At 46.8% G+C, this 23,515-nt stretch overlaps 1 protein-coding gene across 9 annotated transcripts in view; it reads right to left on the bottom strand.

Moving 5' to 3' along the window:
- The window catches only part of EXTL3 (exostosin like glycosyltransferase 3), a 158,157-nt gene that overhangs the window by 24,872 nt on the left and 109,770 nt on the right, over window positions 1-23,515 (bottom strand). For all 9 annotated transcript variants that reach the window (XM_072858222.1, XM_072858224.1, XM_072858229.1 and 6 more), the window contains 2 exons: window positions 15,748-15,876; window positions 9,192-11,816 (listed from right to left, as the gene is read on the bottom strand). In XM_072858222.1, coding sequence (XP_072714323.1) covers window positions 9,192-11,339 — 2,148 coding nt within the window. In that variant the 5' untranslated portion in view covers window positions 11,340-11,816; window positions 15,748-15,876. The remainder of the gene's footprint in view (window positions 1-9,191; window positions 11,817-15,747; window positions 15,877-23,515) is intronic.

The following is a 23,515-nucleotide window of genomic DNA, read 5'->3' as shown; positions in this document are numbered from 1 at the left end:
TGGTACCGCATCACAAGATGGTACTGCCGGTGACAGATGGGGTACACCTCTCTCAAAGGGGGAAAAGTGTTCCCCCCATGCTTGTTCCACTGTATGGAAACATTTGGGGACATTAAATGTTCTGTTGTTATTTAAACAGGCACATGCAGGCCACCATACAAATCCTAAAAGTAGCAGGAATCCAGCCCTGGAAAAAAAATGTGGTATTTCGCTGCTGCACTTACTCCGGTGCCAAGTCCCATTGTGCTGCTTTTGTCCCCTAGCTGTTGTGACAAGAGTCTGCTCCGGAGTGGACAGTGTTTTAAAGATGCACAGACAGCTTTCCTGTTGATGGTTAAAGGCTTCAATACAGGGGAATTGGCACCCGTGATATTTTCAAGCTTTTATGTGTGAGAAAAACCATCCAATTATGTACACTGTAGTGTACAAGGATGCTTCCCTTCCTTGAGTTTCCTTTCCAAGGCCCTGAAGTAACACCTTCCTTCTGGTCACCAACCCCATTAGCTACATCTTAAGCCAAGGGAATTCAGAGAGCTGAGGCTATGGTAACGTTTTGTCTATGGAAAAGCTTTTACAAACCAGCATATGGCATGCGAGAGAATTAAGCACTGGTTTTAGGCAATAGCAGTGGAGTACTGCAAGGGTGTTTGAGTTAATATTCAGAGCGCAAATCCCTAAGAACTCAGCACTGCTTGTTACATTATGAGCGTACATTCATGCATCGCTGCACCTTTGCTTCGGCCCTGCAGTGACAAGCATCTGGATTTTAGCATCTCAGGTAAACTAAGCAGCAAATTTGCTCCTTCCTCTTCTGCTATACAACGGTAAAAATATATATTGAGACAGCAAAACTCCCAGAGATTTGAGAACTGATCCGTCTCTCCAGCAGCACCGTGCTCTGCAGGCAGCAGGTGGTGCTACGTACCCGACAGCAGCACACAGACATCTTCGTGCAACATCGCCCTGCCTTATAAAATAGCTCTCATCGAGAAATTTAACTCATAAACCTGTGATACACTGCCAGTAAAGCTGGTGCACTGGATGGTGCCCATTTAACCCACGAATGGTGCAAATCTCTTGTGTGAAGTGACTCAGTGCTAAGAAACAAGGTGATTTTTCTCAGCTGATTTTGTCATGGAAAGCATAGCCCGAATTGTTCCTTCTGGAAGCAAACCTGTAGCTCTCCACTCCCATATGCAACCCAGGACCTGAAAGTTAACTTGGGTTTCTCCTGATTTTATACGCAAGAGTTGTGAGCTAGGGTAAGGTAGGGAGAAGTGGTAAGTGCCCAGTGTAAAGCTCTGACTCACCAAGGAGCTTCAGCAGGTGAGTTGGCCCAGCAAAGCACAAGTCATGTCACCAAGGAAGGGTTAGGTATGTACTTAAGTACCTGGTTGAGTCAGGACCTGTGCTGGTATTCATGCAAAGCTCCCAGGAAGCAGCAGGATCAATTGAAATGGTGATGTGCTCAGTATGGAGAGTTTTATTCTCTTGTTTAACTCATGGTCCCCTTGAGGACCTTACCCTGGATCACACACCCCTCCAGTTTAGCTCAAGTTACTGGTGACTGTGCAAGCTGTTAGTTTGCAAGGTTGGCTCTGCTCTTATCAGAAAACCAAACATGATGTTGAAGGACAAGCAGAGAAGCTCATGCTGCCACCATGGCATGCTACACACTGATGTTACAGTCTGACCAGGTTCTGGTCCTCCTCTTCTTAGCCAGAAGCATCACCTAGGAACCCCCATTGTAAAATAGAGATACCAAAGCACCTTCAAATATTTCTGGTAGAAAGGATGTGCAAACCTAAGGCATCCATCCTTCAGCAGCGAGCTCAGCACAGTACAGTTGTACAGATGCTGCCCAAACAGAAGGAAAAGCCATGATGGCATTTCCCCCCAGTCTGTTCCTGATTAACAAGTGGCATTTCAAGGGACACTGTGGCCAGCCAAACAGGTCTGCAGATGCAGCAATGCTTCCGGATTAGAAGTTTTCCAAAGATTATTCCTTTTTAAACAAGCAGCTAAATTGAATGAGCTTTCTCAGCCGGCCACCAAGCCAGCAGAAAAGGACATTACGCTACTGGAACTGGCTGCAGAGATCAAAGCCAGCTACTTATTCTATAACAAAGCTGAAGGAAAGGATTAGTCACTGCCGAAAGCCACAGGAGCTGGCATTGGCAGTGAACCCAGCTAAATTGCTCAGAAATGCCTACAAGCACACACCACCTAACCCTGGAGGAAGAGGAGAAAGCAAACTGCTGCAGGGCTTTTCCAGCCACGGCTCTGTCGCTGAAGGACCTGCACGCATGCAGAAAAGAAAGAGGAGTTGGAAGTTCAGGCTGTAATTTCTTAGAACACGAGCATAGGTTGTGAAAATATTGTTTTGAACTGAATAAGGTTTAGCCCCAAATGTGGGAAGCCTTTTTGCAGCTCAGCTGGGCTCATAGGCAATGCTCCGTGCATGACATAGCCCATGCAAAGCTCTTGGGCTGCCAAAATAACCCAACCGAAAGCCAGTTGGTTACTGGGAAAGCAGGAGATGTTACACTGGCTCAAAACAAAGTAAAACCATGACACAGCTGGATAGTCCTGATCCAACCCACCGCAGCCAGCAACACATCCTGACTTCAGGTTGGTACAAAATCTCAATTATCAGCTAATGAGGATAAATCATAGAATCACAGAATCATTAAGGTTGGAAAAGACCTTTAAGATCATTTAGTCCAACCGTCAACCCAACACCTCCATGCCTACTAAACTATGTCCCGAAGTGCCACATCTACACGTTTTTTGAACTCCTCCAGGGATGGTGACTCAACCACCTCTCTGGGCAGCCTCTTCCAATGCTTGTCAACCCTTTCAGTAAAGAAATTTTTCCTAATGTCCAATCTAAATCTCCCCTGGCACAACTTGAGGCCATTTCCTCTCATCCTATCACTTGTTACCTGGGAGAAGAGACCGACCCCACCTCTCTACACCCTCCTGTCAGGTAGTTGTAGAGAGCGATGAGGTCTCCCCTCAGCCTCCTTTTCTCCAGGCTCAACAACCCCAGGTCCCTCAGCCGCTCCCCATCAGCCTTGTGCTCCAGACCCTTCCCCACCTTCGTTGCCCTTCTCTGGACACGCTCCAGCCCCTCAATGTCTCTCTTGGAGTGAGGGGCCCAACACTGAACACAGCATTCGAGGTGCGGCCTCACCAGTGCCGAGTACAGGGGCACAGTCACTTCCCTAGTCCTGCTGGCCACACTATTCCTGACACCAGCCAGGATGCTGTTGGCCTTCTTGGCCACCTGGGCACACTGCTGGCTCATATTCAGGCGGCTGTTGACCAACACCCCCAGGTCCTTTTCCACCAGGCAGCTTTCCAGCCACTTTTCCCCAAGCCTGTAGCGTTGCATGGGGTTGCTGTGACCCAAGTGCAGGACCCAGCACTTGGCCTTGTTGAACCTCACACACTCGGCCTCAGCCCATCGACCCAGCCTGTCCAGGTCCCTCTGCAGAGCTTCCTACCCTCAGGAGATCAACACTCCCACCCAACTTGGTGTCATCTGCAAACTGACTGAGGGCGCACTTAATACCCTCATCCAGATCATTGATAAAGACATTAAACAAGACTGGCCCCAGTACTGAGCCCTAGGGAACACCGCTTGTGACCGGCCGCCACCTGGATTTAACTCCGTTCACCACAACTCTCTGGGCTCGGCCATCCAGCCAGTTTTTTACCCAGCAAAGAGTACACCCGCCTAAGCCATGAGCCGCCATAAATCTCACTCTTCTTCTGCCTCCAACATATGCAGCCCAACCAGCTCAAATCTCAGATGAAACCACATTGTCCGAGAAGTTTGCAGGCGGGTTGCTGAGCAGCCAGCAAACACTCAGATGGTGCCACCACCCCCCAGCCCACACATCCACGGTGATGGATGTGAGACCGGTAATGTCAGCAGCCACCCTTAGCTGCATGCAAAGGGCTCAGGACAGGGAAAAACTAAGAGAAGCCTTGAGAAATAAAAGCAACATTGGCTGGAAATCACTGTTCCAGGTTCAAACACCCCTGTAAAGAGGTGAAGCATTTGTGCCCATGAAGCTGCCTGTCTTCCACAACCCTTTTTCCCATGTTGCTTGGACCTCTGCAGCCTTTGGGAAGCAGAGATCGCTGCACTGGCAACATAGTACTAAGCCCTCATAGTTGGAAAGCAGCGGTTCCTCTTTCTGGCTGGCAAAACCTTGACTTAAAACGAGATGCTTTCTCCCTATGCTACTACAGACAGGGAAAAAAAAAAAAGTTAAAAATGTATCTTTGTCCAGTTTAAGAGACAGACTGACCTGAAGATGCTGGAGTTGGATGGCAGAGGGTGCATACAACGGGCCAAGAATTTTTTTTACTCGAGATTATAACCAAATCTAGGGTCTTCCTGAGCTCAGTCTTCCCTTTCCCGGTCCCCTCCCATCTCCAGGGCACGACACACAGGCTGAGAAATGTGGGTAGGAGAGGAGGTAAGGGGAGGCTGCTGAGCGCACGGTTTGCATTCCTGGCTCGGACTGCAACTCCTGGGGGGCTTTAAGGAAGTTTCTGAAAGGGAAATGGATATTTCATTGCTGCATTAAAGGATCTGCAGCTGTTTTGAGTGCAAGCTGCTCCAGAGCTTAATCACCTTGCTGCTTGGGGGTTTGTGCTTTCCCCACTGAACTGAGGGCATATGCAGCAGTGGCAGCCTTCTGAAATACGTATTAAATATATTAAAACAAACTGTTTAGGTAACTCCGGCTGTTCAAGCTCAACTCATTCTTTTAGGTTTTTAGGATTAAAACCAGAGCAGAAACAGGGAAAACAAATCCTGTCCCCCTGCCCCAGTCCGCGTCCTGCTCAGAGCTGCATGGAAGATGGATGGTGAACCAGCTCTGAAGGATTTGAAGAGCTGCTAAAACCACATACGGGGTTTAATAAGCATCTGGACTTGCATCTGTGCTGCAAGTTTGCTGATGAATTGCAAGCAAGTGCCCTACAGCAACCAGAAAGCAGCAGCACATTGGTGCCGAGCACATCGCAAAGCACAGCAGGATCTGAGTCTTCTTGGGTGCATCTTATTACCATTTGCGTGGGCTGGATGTGTGGTTGCCTGAGTGTTTTGTTTCATTTGTTTCCCTTCACTTTTATTCATGTGGATGAAAATGCTGTCAAGGAATTGCAAAGCAAAGAGTGAAATTTCTCTTGTCATCGCCTGTACACTATTTAGAAATCCCGAGCACAGAGATGCTGGAAGGGGAAGTCTCTATCCCAAGATCAAGCCAGATCTTCTCCTTAATGACTCCTTTATTCCACCACTGAAAATCTTTCCCAGATTAATGTGCGTGCAGGGGCAGTGCCGGAGCAGCAGCCAAGTATCGCCACCTCACTCAAACCCTAGTGCAGTCTTTCCACCTGTTCAGAGGAGAGACTTCATCCAAATTCCTTTCCCGTTTTCTTCCCCGTAAGCATGGAAATAGCAGCAGCACTCGCTGGTGAGGTGCAAGCAGCACCATGCCAGGGACTTCAGCAACCGCAGCAATGCTGGGTTACAGGAGGGCTCTCACCCTTGCTACAAGGGAGCAGAGCTCAACTGCTGGCAGGGATTGGTGGTCTGGGCAGTTTTTAATTCCTTGAGCATATTGTGACTTTGCCAGATGCTGCAGACATCTTGAAGGATGCATCAACACTGTGTAAATGCTGCAGTGAGGCGCTAAGAAGTTAAGCAGTGGTTGTGAAGTCGCTGTTGGAGCTGGTAGGGTCACGCTCTCCAGGTTCTTCTGTCTGAGGAAGTTCTCCTAATGCAGTGCTACAGATACAAACATTTGCAGAAAGCAAGTTTTTAAGCTTACACAATCAAGACTTCTCACTTACAGCCTTTGTTTTTCGCTGCGATACTATTTAACATGAGATGGGAATAATTTTTACAGCCGAACTCCAGCACAAAGGCACTTTAAATTAGAGGGTAATCTACCTCATCTGTTCCAGGGGCAGCTTTGAATGACTACACACACAACTTTACATTAAATTATATTTGCACCTAGTCACTTCAGGCTCGGTACAGGGCCTGAATATTTTATCAGAGACTCCTGTGCAGCTAAGGACTCTTACTGATTTTTTAGTAAATTATGCCATCGCAAGAAATCTATATCTAAGTAAAAGTTTTAAAAAATCAAATATATTCTGTAGCCCTGTTTATCTCATTATCCATGAAAGATTCAAAGATCCAACCCAGCTTCAAGCTTTGCTCTTGATTAACTTCCAGCCCACCAGGGAAAAGAACCACATAACCTGCTTCAGAAGACCAAATCACAACCAAGCAGCACAGTTTGCAAACGAAGTTTCAAGGAACTGATCAATGAACTAACTACCCATGCATAAGGCTAAAGGACGAAGCTCAATTCTCCTTTGGGTATTCTGCTAGCACAAAGCCGCACAGCTAAAGTGTAGTCCTGGGTCCCACCAAGGCGCTGCTGGTGGGACTTAGGACTACATTATGCTTCCTTCCAAGGGTTCTTTCAGCCCAGAACATGCTACACATGTTGCTTTATCTCATTAGGCTGTGATTTACCTCAATAACCTTGTGGTTTCGGGTGCTTTGATCATGGATCATGCCAACACACACGTGCTGCTGTTGGGCTGCTCCTCGCAGTCAGATGGTGCCTGGACCCACTTCAATAGCGGGGGGGCCACCCAAATCCACCCCCGTCTGCTTCTCTTCCCCCCAAGTTTCCTCTGCGTAGCTCTGTGCTTTGGGACTTGAACGCAGGGCAATTCCTTGCACCCCAATGTTACTGGAACATATTTGTTACATAGAAGTACAGCACTGCTTCAAGATCTGAGAGAATTGGATATTCCCCTTCAAAAGACACTTTTTCCCCCCTAAGGAAATCAGATTCACAGCTCTGCAATTTCTTTTGACATCAGCAGTTGTAAGGGCTTGTGTTTCTTGCCAACCCCACGTACCCACCTACCTCTTCCCCTGGCTAACACATCCCTTGTCTCAGGCACCGAGACTGAAACGGAGCCTCACCTCTACTCCCCAAGTTCTTGTTGCCCTTTTCCACAGTGGGTCTTAGGATCTGCCGCTGTTTGATGAAGCCCAGGAAAGTTTTTATATCATTACTGCACTAAACCATCCACATAGATGGATACTACAGACTCCCAATGTGATTTAAACACCCAGTCTGGATGTGGACTTAGCAACAAGCACTTTCGTGGGATGGATGCCTGGAGGCTGCAATGGGTTAAGCCTCCTATGAGAGATCCCAAGAGACTTGAGCTCTTTTAAAAAACGGGATTCAGAAAAATGGGAAGAAAGCATACCTATTATCAGACCAACACCCTCCTTCAGAAAGGACCCTGGCAGAAGCTCACTGTGCTCCAGCCGTTCCCTGGCACTTGGCCACAAGCACGCTGTTACCATCCAACATCCCAAACCAGACAGGAGACAATTTCCTCCTCTTGAACCGAGCGGTACCAAAGGTCCCCCGCAGCACACAAACCCCAGCGTGTGGCTCAAAGGTGACACGCAGCAACTTGTGTGTGTCAAAGACTCCAAAAAGCCAGTGGGCCTCCAACATAACAGATGTGCAGATAAGAGCAGAGTAAAAGAAGGCATTAAGGTCCATCAACAGAAACATATTTTTCTTTCACAAATAACACCCATTAGTAACTCCAAGGAGAACAATCCCCACTCTTCAGCTCTGAAGGAGTACAGAGTTTTTCAGCAGACACAATGCAAAGATTCTGCAGAATTCAGGCATTCAACAGGACTAATGTGCAAGATTATTTTGCAATTATCCAAGCAATTTTCTCTCCTCATTGTCCCTGGACCATAAGGGTTTTTAAATGTGAGCAGAAGGATTTATTCATCACAATAATAATAAAACGAAATATTAAATCAATGAATCTCTTTTCATGAAGCATAAAGCTCACATTGCTATTAAGCTTACTAGCGTCCTGTCACATAAACCACACGCAGTTTGCGCACTTAAGTACCATCTCCCTCTTTTATTTTTCCCTTCCCTAATTTGTAAGGCATTATGCTTCCATTTGTCCTCTAAACACGACCGGATTCAGACAACACCGTGTTGCTTCTTGTTGGTGGCTCTATGCCTGTGCTCTCTTTACGGGAGCAGGTGGAGATTTATATTTAATATTGATTGCTAACAATGGCCGGCACAGAAAGTTATGCTGGGATGACAGAGAAGTCCTAAAATAAACACATACATACATAAGTAATAGTTTAGGGAGAATTAACTCCTTACAAGCAACACTACCAATATGCAAGCAAGTAGCTGGGCATGAAAAGGAATGTCGTTGGTTTTTGAAGGTGCTGCTTATTCACTTTGGCTGGAGAAAAATAAAATCAACCCAAAACTAAGCAAAACTCAATTACAACCTTTGGAGCGTGGAAGCTGTCATGGTCACGTTGGCCTTGGCTTATGTTTTCCCCTGCTTTCTTCTCTGCCATCCCTTGCAATATAAAGTGATAAATGCCTCTTAAGGCCCTTGCAGTAGGCATGGTTTCAGTGGGTCCCTCTTTTGTTTTTATAAAAGGTTTATCTGGTAAAGTGCAGAAACTGTCACTAGTTAGGTGCCAACTGTCCTCACAGTGTGACACTTAAAGAGTCTAAGCAAAGATTTTCAATAAGCAAGAATCTCTAGCTTTAAGCCTTGAGATTTGTATTAGGCTCCATACAAGCAATTACTGTTTCATGAGTGCTAAACACCTGGCACCTCTTAAGATCCTGTATTTTTACAATTTAGGCTCTCCTGCATAACAGCTCCTGTATTTCATAATCCGAAGGCCACTGAACAAATTCTCTCACGACAGCAATTCATCTCGCCTAAGTTCACACATCCACAGAGCACAGCCATCTACGTCCACCTCTGAACATCAGCCTCCCTTCAAAGCCAGTGGAGAGAAACAGGTGTTTCTACAGCACCAGCCATGGCATTCTCATGCAAACACCTAAAATAGGTCCGATGAGTCATACTTGTCATCTCCCTGGTTTTCTCTGCTGATAAAGCATCCAGATCAGGTACAGACATCTACAACCACGCGAGATGAATGCTGTCCTAGATGACTTAAGCTGAGCTGACAAGCTACAGAAGAGCTACAGCCAACTTGAATGCAGAAACCCCACCAGGAAGCAAGACCATAGCAGCTACATCTTTCTTACCATGATTGGGACACCAATGTCTGGCCACAAGAGATCCTCAGAGGGAAGCTTGGGAGAGTTCCACACTACCACAACTTTATTTAAGTATGGGAGACCATTGAGCCTTTCTAGGGAGTTCATCAACACTTCCTCCCGCTCATAAGTCAACATCACTACTGTGAACTGCTCCCGGGGGACGTTGCCACCCAAAGCAGCCTGGAACTCCTTCCCAGAGCCACCTGCTCCTCCACCAATTGGTCGAAATCCAGTCCCAGACCCCAAAAATTTTGCTTCTGATGGTAAAACAGGGTCAAAGGGAGTGTAGGGGAAGAGGTGGAAAGGCCCCGGAGCAGAATTCCAATTCCTGTAGATGTCCATTGCAGTGAGGGTGAAATTGCGGAGATATTTAGGAGATGCGTAGGGTGGTTCTGTTTCCACAGGCCCCAAGTCCAGGTCACCGTTGTCTGCCATATTGGGGTCTGTACCAGCAGCTTTGCCAGACCGGTGGGGAATCTCCACGGCGGTTTCTTCTCGGATAGGAGCAGCAGGGATTTGGATTCGAGTCCTTATGATAGCTAAGACCGTGCTGAACACGTTGTCAGAGGTGGAGAAGTAGGTCTCCCACAAGAAGCGGCCCTGCCTCCTCATGGCAAGGAGATCGTTGTCAGAAATGCTTCTCAGAAGAAAGTGCACTTCTGTGATACGTGGCTTTGGTATGATTAAGGCTGCCTCGTTCCACCGGATCACATCATTATAGGGTAGCTGAACTTGCTCTCCGAGAACCACCGGGATGGCTCCAACTTCCAGAGCCTCAAACAGTCTCATGGCACACCCAGCGGAGATCACTAAATGGGTGTCCCCTGGGGTGATTATCAGTGCAAAAGTAGATAGCTTCAGTAGCTCTAGTCTGTCATCCCTTTCTCCACACAGAGCCCACTCAGTGGGCAGACTCGCCTTAGGCTGGTTCTTACACGTGAACTCCACCAAAACAAAGTCCAACTTGCTGTCTTGAACAGCCTTCAAGGTGGTAATGATCCGATCATCGTAGTCAGCTGGGGCATTGCCTTCTATTTCCTCTTCGAAAGAGCGAACCTCTTGCAAGCTAGATCTGAGAGACTCAATCTTCTCCCCCTGGAAACTAAACAGGTATTTACGCTTGACTGGCACCTGGGGCGGGATTTCTAGGAAATTGGGTTCAGACATAGCATGGACCAAAGGCGATACCACAATATCAAACCCTGGTCGATACTGCACATCGTAAAAAGTGGACTGGGCAATCATGGCGCGCCCTGTGCTGATGTTGTAAATGAAGTTCTGAGTTTCCGATTTCCTTGATAAATTGATTATGAGATGGTTATGTCCATCAGTCCTCCAGTATGGCAAAGAGTGCAACTGTTGCTCTAGTTCAGTAGGTTTTGGCATTACGGGCTCTTGCATTTCCCCCACTAAAATTATATACACACAAGCAATATTTGCATTTTCAGTAACATAAACGTTAGTTCTGACAGTCGCCTCAAAGGCTTGTTTAATTAAAGGGTCTAAGGAACTACCAAAAGGATAATCGTCACTGTTGTAGACATAGACTGGAAAGCCAGATGTCAACGGGCAGCGTGAGTAGTCAAAGCAGTTGTGTAGCCTGCAGTTCCGGTTGGATTTTGGCAGGGGGAAGGTCGCATCATCCTTGTCTGGCAGCAGCCGGATGGGCAAGGAGAGCTTGGGCTGGTTCTGAGCCATCAGCTCTTTGTAGGAATGCTCGGTCTGGCTGATGACATTCTTCAGCTGCAGCAGGTCCTGCTTGGCATTTTCAATGCTCTTTTTGCAGGCCTCGATCTTCAAGTTGAGCTTGGCGATCTCACTGTTGAGCTCCTGCCGCTTGGCCTCCAGCTGGAGCAGCTCCTCGCTGACCGACTCACGGATGCGGCACAGGTCTTGCACATGCTTTACCTCACACAGCTCGTTACCGGTCCGAGGGCCAAAGATGCGCTTGCCAGCGTCGTCAGCGTCATCGATGGTGGTTAGGTAGTAGTGGGCAATGAGGGGAAAGAAGACAAGGATAATGAAGAGGGTGAAACTAAGCCAGGTGAGCCGGATCCGACTGGACCATCTCAACACCCACGGCTGGCCTCCGTTCCCCACTCCCCCATTCCGCAACATCGTATATCCAGTCATGAGTTCAAAAGTCGCTGCACGCCCAATCACGTTGGATCAGTAGCCATAACCAAAAGAGTTTTTACAGCGAGTCTCTCGAAAAAAAATGTTATTGTGCCTGCTTAATGAGAAACCAATAGAAGGGGAATTTCATCTTCTTGTTGTGCTGACGGCTTTTCTACAGTCGTTTTGCTGCAGGTGCAACTTTTGAGCCCGTTAGACTCAACCATTGACCTTCTCACCCACCCCCAGCCCACCCTTGGTCTGTGGGCAACTGTTGCTGGAAGTGTCACAGCGTTGTCATGGTGATTCAAAGTCTCAACCGGCAGCAGAAAAACACAATGGGATCAAGCCAAACTCTACCGCTGCTCTCAACATCCTGCATTACCATCCAATGAATATGCAGAGGCAACAGCCATTGTGGAGAAGGAGCCAGAAGAGACTCGTACGAATGTCAGTCTCTCTCATCGCTGCTGCACGGCTGATGCTCTGCCATTCCTACAAGAGAACAATCATATATTCAGACAATGCAAACAAAACGACCCCTTAGTGACCTAAGACACTGCTAGTTTTTAAAAGTAACTGTCCTCTCTGCAAAAGAGCAACCTTCGTACGTGTCTAACACCTCCGGGGTTAATACCAGTAAACCTGAGGAAGCAATGGGATTCATTAGACGTGGACAAGTGGCTTTCTCTGGGCACTCTGCTTTTCATTAGGGTTGCATGTTTCAGTGGCCAGACCAGAAAAATCACAGCCCCTGGATGTGGTTTCCTATTTCTGCCTCTGCCACTGTCTTGCTGCGTAACTTTGCAGAAGCTGCTTAACATCTGCAAGCCCCTGTCTCCTTATGTACAAAATTGAGATATTAATGTACACCTGCTCTCTCTACCCGCCTTTTAATGGCATGTTGTGATCCTGGGACACAGCAGCGCTGTGAATTTGTACTGCATAACTGAGTGTAATCACTATTGTTCTGGTCTAGTGACTAGAGCTGATGAGGAATTTTTAGATGAAGTGTTTTGCTTTCATTTCCTGCTGGAAAATTTTGATTCATTGCAAGAGAAAGTTTAAAGGGAACGTACTCCTGTTGGTTACAATTACCTCTGCTGGCTGGCTGCATACGAGAGGGAATTCCTGGTCAAAACTGGAAAAGTCTACATTGTACATCAAAGCAAAGATGTCGAAGTTAAGATCCGCTGGGTACCGCACCACCCAAGTGGTATCACCTTGCTTAGATATGCCTTTTTGCTTGGAAAACTCTGCTATGGCACTGAATGCCTACATAGCATGGGCATAAAAATCAAGGACATGGCAAATTTAGCTCTGAGTCTTTGGTCTATGCCAACAGATTTAAATCTAGGCCAGATTAATACACTGCCACTAGAAACTCTCCCTTCCCTTTTATTAGCATCCTCCAAGGTACCTAAGTTTCTGGGATATTCTTTCATATACCGGACTTCCCACATCACTGATGAATATAGTGCTGGGCTTAGCATTGACTCTCGCACAGCCTCAAGAGAAGCTTATTCATTTCCGCTTCAATTTTTAATTAGAGGAAAGTCATCTACACTCATGACGGTCATTTTTCACTAAATCTATTTAATACTCCTCTCATCTACTCATCAAGAATTAGCAGAAAGAAGGCAAGGAAGCAAATCTCAGCTAAAACGGAGCTCTGGAAATGGGCCAAAGCAAAAGAGAAGTTCACCTTAAAGGAGCAGAGAGAAGTCAGGAATAACTTTCAGCGTAGTACACAAGTGCATGTTAGAAAAAATAAATGGAAGACTTGATTTTAACCAGGAAAAATAATAATGAAAGGGGAAATAAATGGAGTAATAAAGCACAATTTCTAGGCCTATTTTGTTACAAGGCCATTTGTTGTAAGTAACTTAATGCCCCACGATTAAATGGGGATCCCCCCCTCCCCCAACTTGACCCACAACTAGGAGTTGCACAGCAGTGCGGACACTTAAAATTAAGGCAGATTTAAAATTCATAACATTGTCTGGCAAACAGCACTGGTGTAAATCTCAGAAAGGTGGGAGGGTAAAAGGGCTAAAAAGCCAGGAAAAGGCTAAATCAGCTTTCTCAGATCTTGGCAGCACAGTCACTGTGGGCAGATGGGGGAGGCTTCGGCTCTGCTGGCAGGACATTTTAATACTATTCTCTGTACACCAGCTTGCATTTGCCCAGGCTGGGAGAGAGGCTGGTGATGAATGTAAATCCCCAGCGCTTCTGTGCGGGGCTGTCAGTCAGGCACAGGGAGCCCTGGCAATAGCAGCACACTTGTATCGTGCCTCTGGGACCGCAGCTATGCAACAGTAGAGTTTTAGCATGCACCAGTATACAAACCAGGCGACTGAAGGCAAAAATAAATAATTTTAAAAAGCTTTTAAAGTCTATTTTTCTTCCCCCCGCTTTTAAGCTCTCCCCAGGAAATGACACTCATGCTGTCACTGTCCGTGTTCATGCACCAGTTGGTCAGTCCCTGCTATTTCAGCCTGGTCTCATAGGGGCTGCAAAGATCCTAGAATCATTACCAGTTTTCTGCAAGCAGCTGGCCAGATGAGAGCTGCCCTATTAACCCTTCTCCTGAGTGCATGCTCACTCGAACACCAGTGAATCTAAAAACCAGCTTAACCTCAAGGCATGCGTGGGAAAACAAGCTCTGCTGGTTTTTTTGTTCGGAGGTGCCATGGGATAAGTGCGGTCAAACCCTGCAAGGTGTTGAGATAACACAGAAACAAGGCATCGTAAATGTGGCCAAGAAACAACAAAGGGGCATGTGGATGTGCTGCCTCAGTCTGGCCAGAGAAAGCTGCAGCCCCACAGGCAGTAAAGGCAGTCACAAAGGTTATCAGCTCAGACTGCATCTAAATCTTGTTCTGTTTTAGCTGCTTTGCCCATTGTAAGCCCTAAACAGTGATGAAATGGCAAACTGGACTCCCTAAAATGGCAACGGGAGTCCTTGAAAAGCTAAATGCATCGCCCCACACATGATCCTCTGCAGCTGTTCTGCCACCTAATCCTTCCAGTGGCTCCTCTGGTCCTTCCATTCAGTTGACACAGAACAAACTTTATCCTCTTGACCTAAAAACATGGGCTGTGAATTAAAAAAATCTGTATGCTCAGAAACCTGAAGCTGACAAACTAACTCTACTGCTAGCTTGGAAAAGACCACACGGGAAAGACCAGAGCAGGCTGGGGAGGGATTTGAAATGCAACACGCATGGCTTGGGATCAGTTAAAAGTATTGACTGCCAGTATGAAATATGTGCTGGTGATAAAGCAAGCACTTTAGACACACTCTCAGACTCTTCTTCACCACTAAGAATTTATTTCTCATCAACTCAATAGAGCCTGAGGTTGTAACACATTGTTATTAGGACTTAAAAAAAAAAAAGCTAAGTAGAAACTCTATCTGTGGTTTTACCAAGAGAGACTTCAGTGCTGTATTTAAGAGCAATAAGCAGCCCTGGGGAAAAGGCTGCTGATTTCCATAGTTCCCAAAAAGAAGTTTGGGAGGAGGAGAAACAGGTTAGTTGCTGGGCTCTCCAGCCAACTCATTGCTCTCACTCCCAAGAACTATTTAGTTCTTTAAACTGATGGAGTCCCACACTGAGAAACTCTTCTTGACGTTATAACACAATGTTGCTGCCTGATAGACCTAATTACACACACACACAAAAAGACACAGGAAGAGCTCATAGGAAATCAGAAGCTCAATAATTACCAGAGCTTCTTCCCAAATGCCAATCTGACTGACTTCTTGGGCACAACAGGTTTGCTGCAGTTCCTTCTCCCATGGCATGGACCTGCGAGACTAAATTGCTGTTCAGGCACATTGTCACATCTTAGTTCAAATCCCAGGCTGTGTTCCCAGCTTTCCTCGACTCCACAGTAGGCACTCCCCGTGTCAGTGAAGTTATGGGAATACCTGAGGTTCTCCCTCATTTTGCATTTCTTGTAGAAAGAGCCAGGGTGGGCTGATCTGTGGATGCTCGTGGAGTCATTACTCTGCAAATGTTCAGTCACCAAGGCCCTTCTGCAAACACCTGAGCACACCTATTCCTCCCTGCTCATACCTCCTTTTGTCCATCTCCCTATAAAAATTAGGGAAATATTGCTCCTTTCTCAGCATATTTGTGAACAGAGCCTGGAAATTTTAAACTTATCTTCCTCCAGAGGTTAGCACAGCAATAAATAACCCTTAGTCAGAACATGCTGACACAGACTGCACTGAACTTTCCAGGAGGGATTCTGCATCCACCAAATTAGAGCTCCCAAACTCTGTCTGTATGCACCCATACTTGTCCTTATTCTCCTTCCTCGTCAAATGATGGGTCTGCAGTGTTATCGTTGCTATGTTACCTCCACAAACTTTCTGCTGAGCTGGCCCTCTCCACGAAGAACGAAGCACCGTACCCACCTCTGTCACACAGGCTCCCTCCTGATGAACGGCGAAGGATGTCAGGGAGTGCGTGTTAGTGGCTCCTGTGCTTTATCTGTCCAGTCTTGAACAGAGAGTTTCTATTGCCAAGTCTCTTTTTCACCAGCACTAAAAATAAAATCGAAGGGAAGAAAAAAAAAAAAAAAAAAATCACTTTTTTTTTTTTTTAAAGAAGAAGCAGAAAATTCTGCTAAACAAAGAAAATACAGCATATTTCCCCCCACCTTTAGAACAGGGTTTCTGGTGAAATGGAAAAGAAACGAACACAAAACGGCCCTTCAGCAATGATAACTTTCTACTTTCTAATGCTCTCAAAGGAAAGGATTACACCCCAAATCTCCAATCACTTTGGGAACAGGAGCAGTTGAATGAGGAGAATAAATCTATTAGTTGTGTGCTTTAAGGTACAGTTGAGAGCAGATCTTTAAAGGGAGCAGATGGAAAATTCACTCTGAAACGCTTCACATGCTACAGCCTTAGGGATCATCACGAGGGATCTGTACCATCTCGAGAGCTCACAGGTACAGAGAAATTCTCCTAGGCTAAGATCAACACTGCTACACGTACAAGCGGTAAAAAGTCTTGTAATCTGTAAATTCAGGGGATAAACCGCATCTCCGGCTTTAGGAAGCTTTTATCTAAACCAACGAACATTCACCGCGTTTGCAGTTCCATGCGAAGCCAAACCTGCTTCCAGCCATGCTCCCCATCCACAGCTGGGCATGTGTGGGGTAAAGGGGTCCTGGACAAACACTCCAAGAGAGCCCCGTCATGTGCTCGCTCCAGCAAAGTCAGAAAACCACGTGTGCTGAAGAGGGCAGTGGCTGACTGATATTAGGGGAAGTATCATGTATGTTCGCCCTGTTCTTCTACTCTTTCCCCGTGCTGCTTGTGTGCTGCGTTGGAAACAGGTCCCAGACAACATGGACACTGGCTTTACACCATGCTTGCTACCTTCTCTCCAGCCAGACGTCCTCCTGCCCTGACAGCATAGGACCAGTGCTCCCAGTACAGCATCATTTTATCTCACAGTCTTCACAAATTCATCTCCTGCAATTCAGAAATCCTCGGGGGAAAGAGAGAGAAGAAAAGGACCTGCTGCATGTGCAAATTGCTCCAATAGCTCATCTGGATGGGGAATAGAGCTAGGGGGAAGAAATGCAACCGAACAGAAAATGCAGGACCTTACAACAGCTTTTCTGACTTTCCTTTGCAGACCCTCCACCACAGCCTTAACTGAGAGAGGTATTTATTTGGGGTGGTTTAGAAGTGGCACTTGAGGACAAATCCTTTGAGAGCTGCTTTCTACCCCATGTTCTTGGCGGGCGAATGGCGCTCATTCCTGCAACCACGGCATCTACCACCAACGGCAGTCCAGCATGCAACACCCCAGGGCACCAGCCCTCAACCCATGCTCCCAACCTGGAGCTGCTCAGTGCCAGGACCTGCAGGCTCTCCGAGAATGAAACAGATAGATATGTCTGCTGCAGCTCCCAAAAGGATCATTATAATCAGCATGAACTCTTTGCCGCTGGTTGCAGAGCCCCAGCAGGCAATTTCAGGATCAGACCTTTCTCAGAAGCAATCCCCACTTCTGAAGTTTCATGGCAAGAAAACCCAGAAGAAGCACCATCAGCTGATAAACCCCAACAGGCGAGACCCCAAGATGCATATCTGTTTGTACTTCTGCTGGTGCTTTTCAGAGCTTATGACAGGTGAACAGGGAAATCGATACCCAAAAGAGAGCATAGAGCTAACCAACCCAGACGTGCAGGTAAAATGGAGTGCTGCTCCCTCAAGGATGGAAGTTGAGTTGCCTCGTCATCACAGAAAGGAAAGAAGGAAAAGTAGGGAGGGAGAATTGGGAGAAGCACACTGGATATCTGGGCTGGGAGCAGGAAGAAAAGGACTGGAAGGGTTGGCAGCGGGGGTTCCTCCGACCCCAAATCCGTCTGCAGTGGCAGCAACCAGACCTTCCAGGGTTCCAGCACTAGCAGAATGAAAAGGCACACGGAGGTGCGGAGTGCCATCGAACTGCAGCTCTGGCTGCTACCTGCTTAGCCAAAGCTGGCCCTTGTGATAGGAGGCCAAAAGATATTCAAAACTCAGTTGGACAATGCCCAGATTCAGAGACCTCCAGAGGTGCCTTCCAACCTAAATGATTGTATGATTCTGCATCTGGGCTCTCAGGTGGCAATAATTCAGAAATGCGAGCAGATACCTGGAGTCAAGATGTCCTGGGTCTGCCCCCAGCTCTAACATTGCTTCTCTCCAGCACCTAGGGGAAATCACGCAACCTCCATGCCTCATTTTCCCTCTTTACAAAGCAAAGGTGAACTCAAACTGCTTCAAGGCAGACAAGTGAAGAACTGACAGTCTGGCTTACAGCATTTTGTTCCCTATTTGGGGCACGGGGACAAGAGCATGCTCCAGGAGGTGCTCAGTATTGTGGCAAGCAAAAGCTACAGAAATCTCTCCCCCAAGTGTTTCCAGGTACCTGCCTGCTTTGGCCTCTGTGAAAGGCAGCCGCTGAAGGTCTGTCATGCTCCTCAGCTGAGGTTAACCGAGTGGTTCATGAACATTCATTTATTCTGATGAAATCCTTAAGACAGTAAAACCGCATCCAGTTTTCAGAGAGCAGGTAATGGAGGTACGGAGAAACAACTTGCCCAAGGTCACCCTAGAAGCTGTGCCAGCTTGGGATTCACTCCACATCTAATTGTCCTGTCCGCAAGATCGTTCATCTTTCCAGCGGTTTCCTTCTCCGGTGCCTTCTTGCTTTTTGCATAATGCATTGCAAAATCTACTTTACATATAGAGCTTTTAGTTCCTAAATTTATTATTTAGCATAGTTTTCTGGTAATAAACGAGCCATATTGTTTTATTTATTCTTTCAGTCTGCACACAAGCACTTCTCCACACAAAGAAATACCCAGCTTATGAGCAAATCCTTTTAAATTCTGTGGTACTGAATGGCAGAGCACCCTGGATGCAAAGTTCACCCCCCTCCAAATCTCAGAGCAAGTGACTGCAGGGCAGAGCTTTACAAGAAAGCTGGTAAATCCGTACAACCACACAGCGGCTGATGTTGTGCTGCTCACCACGTTCCCATTTACAAAGTGCGAAAGATTTTTTGGGATGTGGGAAGCAAACCGAGGAAGCAGTTACTTTGCTCCATCGTGTGCAGCGGCACAAGCCACTTGAGGAGTAGGTGCGTGGCTGATCTTTTGTTCACCGCTAAAAGGGATAAATTAGGTGTGGGAGGAGGGGAAGGCCCTTTTGCTTTTACCTTGAAGCAATTAATGAACAAGAACTGCCTTGAGGTAAAATCACAGTGACGAGCCAGGCGCTTCGCATTGTATGAGAGAAGAGGTCATCTCCAGACAGGAGGAGAGGGCTGGCTTTTCAAACGCTGACTTTGTGAGACAGCTCAAGCCCTTGGTGTTCTTTGTGGTTTTCAACCCTAGATAGCTCAGGCACATTATTTTTTCCAAAATACAAACCTCTCTCGCCTCCCTAAAACACCATCGTCACCACTTTGTCAGCAGCAGATAATCACGTGGCAGAATTCAGGCTCCTGCTCTCTGATAGATGCTTCAGGTCATAATTAGGCACAAATTTAAAGTTTTCTTTGTCCTGGATAAGTTATAAGAAAAAAGAAATATTGCCCAAACGGCAGAGAAAGACACACAATGTTTAGCAGCATCTCACTTAGCAGGGTGGGTCACTATGGAAAATAACCCATCCCTGGGTTTTATGGAAAGTTTGCCCATTAGCTGCACGCAGTGAATAAGCCAGTTCTGGAGACTGAGCATCCCCATTAAGGGGCCTCTAACAAGCATGAAATCATACGGGTGGCTTCTTGCGGACTTCAGCGGGCAAGGAGGTAAGTCAGCAGTCAGTCCTCGCCACCCAGGCATGCTGGGGAGTTTACACCCATGGAAAGCCTACAGAAACCAGGGAACACCGGCTGCTACATCCAAGCAAGGTGCAGTGACATTAAATTCGTCAGTGCTACACAGCCAAATTAACTGGGCTAACCAACTCCAAATATACTCTCCCTCCCTGTAATAGCTTTTTCACCCGCTCCCCGTCTTCCCATTTGTATCTGTGCTGCTGTGCGTCTAACACCAGCTTTTCCCCTCCTCTCAGAAAAGCCTTTGATGCGCGGGGCGGGCAGCCGCACGCAGTCTCATTAGCAAGCTGATGGCCTTCTGCACTTTTTGGAGAACGCTTCATCACCAAGTAAGTGGAGGCCGCTCCGTTTCAGACAGCCCGATCGATCATGCCAAATAACTAAATTACCTGACGTGCCGTAATCACCCATATTTATATAGCAGGCAGATTCTTATCCGAAACAGTTCATTACAAAGCAAGCTAGAAATTCAGATGCACAAACACAACTATTGCCAGGACTCTATTAACTTGGACTAGCTTCAAAGAGGGTCCTATGGGTGAAAACCCCTCTCTCATTACCAGACACCCGAGTCACACGGTCCCAATTAGGCGAGGGACATTAAATGCCCTTCTGCTGCACTCACAGGCATGCAACACAGCAGAAACCCAGTGGCTCAACTAAGCTGCATCTTCACCGTCTGCAGAAGTTTTAGGAGAAAGATGTCACTGTGCCAACACACCATCATGCCACCACTCCCACTGGGCTTGTGGAAAAGCTGTCCCCCTTTAACTGTAACAGCATCCTAGCCCCACTACCACTGTTACACTGGTAGCTAGTAGCACTTCTGCATGGGTAGGCTTTCGACTGTGAATATTCATGTAGATTTGGCCACATACAAGAGTGGAAATGCACTCTGCACAGAGAGACTGAATCGCAATAACCACTCCTAGAGAAATCACACCTCCAACAAAAACCGAGCCATGTGGCAAAAATATAGCTAAAGATAATTCTGCCTTTTCTAGCCTTCTGAGAAAAGTTCATGATTGTCCTGCTCCCTCCTCCCCCACCACACAAACATCCCCAGCTTTACTGGTCCTTCTAGATTCTATCACACAGCATTCTCCTCCGGTTTCTTTTTTGGACCCCCCAAGAGCTCCTTTCACTCATCAACCCGGCACCACGCCTTAGCAAGCCTTTTCTAAAGGCCTGGCTCAGTGGTGAACCGAGTCACAGTGAACATGCACATCTGGCCATTCTCCTCCCCATCTGTTTAACCTGCAAGCTCCCCAGGGCATGGCCTATCCTTAAAACACTCTGAGAACACCATGAAGTCTATCTACACATCTCCCTCCTGTGCTGGCAGAAAGCAATACGGCATGTAGCATCCTTGCTGTAAAAATGCTGCTGGCATAAATGCTGTGCCAAAGTCCCCACCTGAAGCCAAGAGGCGCCACTGGGACAGACCTTTCCGGTAAGATCTCTGCCAGCTAAAGCAATGTTATGATGGCTGAAATAAAGAAATAAAAGCTAATTACCGTAGTAGTGCAAAGCAAAGAGGAACCTGGCGAGGTGACTCAAGCTGGCCTAACAAACCAGATGTTTGCACTCCAGCTAATGAGAATCCGTGCAGGACACTTGCACTATACAGGTTAGGACACGCAGACGGGGAAGCGGCCAAATACAGCACTTCAAAATACACAGAGAGAATGAAACACCATCCCTGAAGCTTATGGGTGTGCTTAATGAAGTTATTAACCAGCAGAAGAGTGTACGATAGAAGATAAGCACTAGCAGAATGCATGATAATTAAATTTCTACAAAGTGAAGTTGCTGCTTGGATTTGAAATGTTGGATAATTTGACACATGCTGTGTGCTGGTCTGTCACTGGTGCCCAGTGCTTCTCTTGCAAGATATCACGAAGAAACATAAATGAGAAACCTACTCTCAAGCTGTGTGGCTGGAGAAGCCTAACAACACCCAGTCCCTAGAAAAGGCAGGATGGGAGATGGCAAACTCCGCTCAGCATGTGTGTCCAGCGTAGAGACTGCTCCTGTCGTAATGGGTAGGGAGAAAGACATATAGAAACCACTGGGGGACAGATGTAGTAATAACAGACCAGTTAGGACGGGCAAAGTTACACTGTTCTGTTTAATGAAGGCCTAAGAGAGAGGTCAGGGAAAGAGGGATCAAAGGAACTTGGCCAAAGCTGGAGGTGAAAGAAGGAATTAACTTTTTACCTGCACAAGATAGACTCAATCACTGAGCAAGATTAGATGGGTTTTGGAAAGCCACGGGTTATAAAAGTTAAGCTAAGGGTTAGACTGAGTCTACCCAGAAATAAATTGATCAACTAAATATACCCAGCTTGCCAAATTTTTAATAATGCAGCTTTATGTTAGTGACCAGGCAACCAAAGGAGGCCTCTGCTCTGGAGCAGCATCTCTTTAGCCCCAAGCTTGTGCCTGTGCCGAGGGTCCCAACAGGGCTGCTCCCTCCCTACAGCTTCACCGCTGCATCCCAGGCAAGACGCAGCCCAAAACAATTGGCTCCCTTTTAGCATTCTTAATATCTGAAACTTCACAGCAAAAAAGCCACCAAAACCATTAATAGCAAAACTTCCTAGATTTATGAAATTCCTGTCATATACATAATTTACATATAACTTCATTTTATTTGGACCCTTCCAGTTCCCAGCTCACACCTGGGGCTCAGGAGGCATCAGCAACCCACCCAACTCATCAGCAACACTCTGGGAAGCACGAGTGTTATCCCATATTCACACTGACTTTTTTTTTTTTACACTCCCACGTGTTACGCAGCGTATTCCTTACTGAACCGCTGTTTCATACCTCCATGATGGCCACTTTTGTGAAATGCTGTGGGATCCTTCAAAGTAAAAGGTAATTCTTCCAGTTCTCAGGGCTGGGAACTCGGGGATATTAGGAAGACTACGGCAGGACTGTTTAATGGCTGCAAACTTAATGAGCAAACACAGCACTTCTTTTGACCTCAAAAATTACTTCTTAGGATAAAAGAGAGGAGGTCTTAAAATAAAAAAAGCACGATGAAATGCTTCAACCAATGGCACTGCCACATGGAGCCTGTTCCTTAGCATCCCAGAGCAGATGTGCTGCACTCAAAATGTCTTTGTCTATTAAAACTGTGTCAGCTTCAGAGACTCCAAAACTCCCTGTGGCATAAACAGAATTTCTAATGAACAGCTGCGGGATACAGGAGTAGCCGCGCAAAAAGCAGCTGCTGAGATAATTTTATTTGCCCCTCTCTTACCACCTTTCCTCTGCTGCCCGAATCCCACCTTCCCCCATTTGGGTCTCTCCTGTCCTCCCTCTCCCACAACCCCACTGCCTCACTGTGTTTTCTGCACCCTCCACAGATGAGCACTGTCAGCCCATCAGTTTAGTCCATCCATGTCCTTCTTCGTGCTTCCCTGTGACCCACCTCCAGCATCCTACTTCGCAGCAAGTCAGCTAACAACCAGCAGTTTGAGGGCAGACACCCAGCACTGGTTTCCTCTATTGACATTTATTATTTCCAAAGCCTGCGAGCATCACTCATCTCCTTAGACTGCATCTCGCTGTGCCCGCACATCTCCTGGTCTAACACAGCCGTGCTCCCATGCAAGCCCTTGAGCGCTCTCACGCCTCTCCAGCCTCTGCAGTTTTGCTGCTGCTTTGCCTGCTTGCACTGAGAAAGTGCAAAAGGGAGAAATAAAGGGGAAAAACATTATCATGCCAAACACTGTAATTCCACAGAACACGAGCAATCCTCAGGGAAGGATTCAGCCTGAGTAAATTGAAACCCACTAATAGAGCTTTTAGCTTCAACGC

The sequence above is a fragment of the Ciconia boyciana genome, chromosome 3 (assembly GCF_034638445.1).
Source record: "Ciconia boyciana chromosome 3, ASM3463844v1, whole genome shotgun sequence".
Taxonomy (NCBI): Eukaryota; Metazoa; Chordata; class Aves; order Ciconiiformes; family Ciconiidae; genus Ciconia; species Ciconia boyciana.
This window is presented reverse-complemented; position numbering and strand designations above follow the sequence as displayed.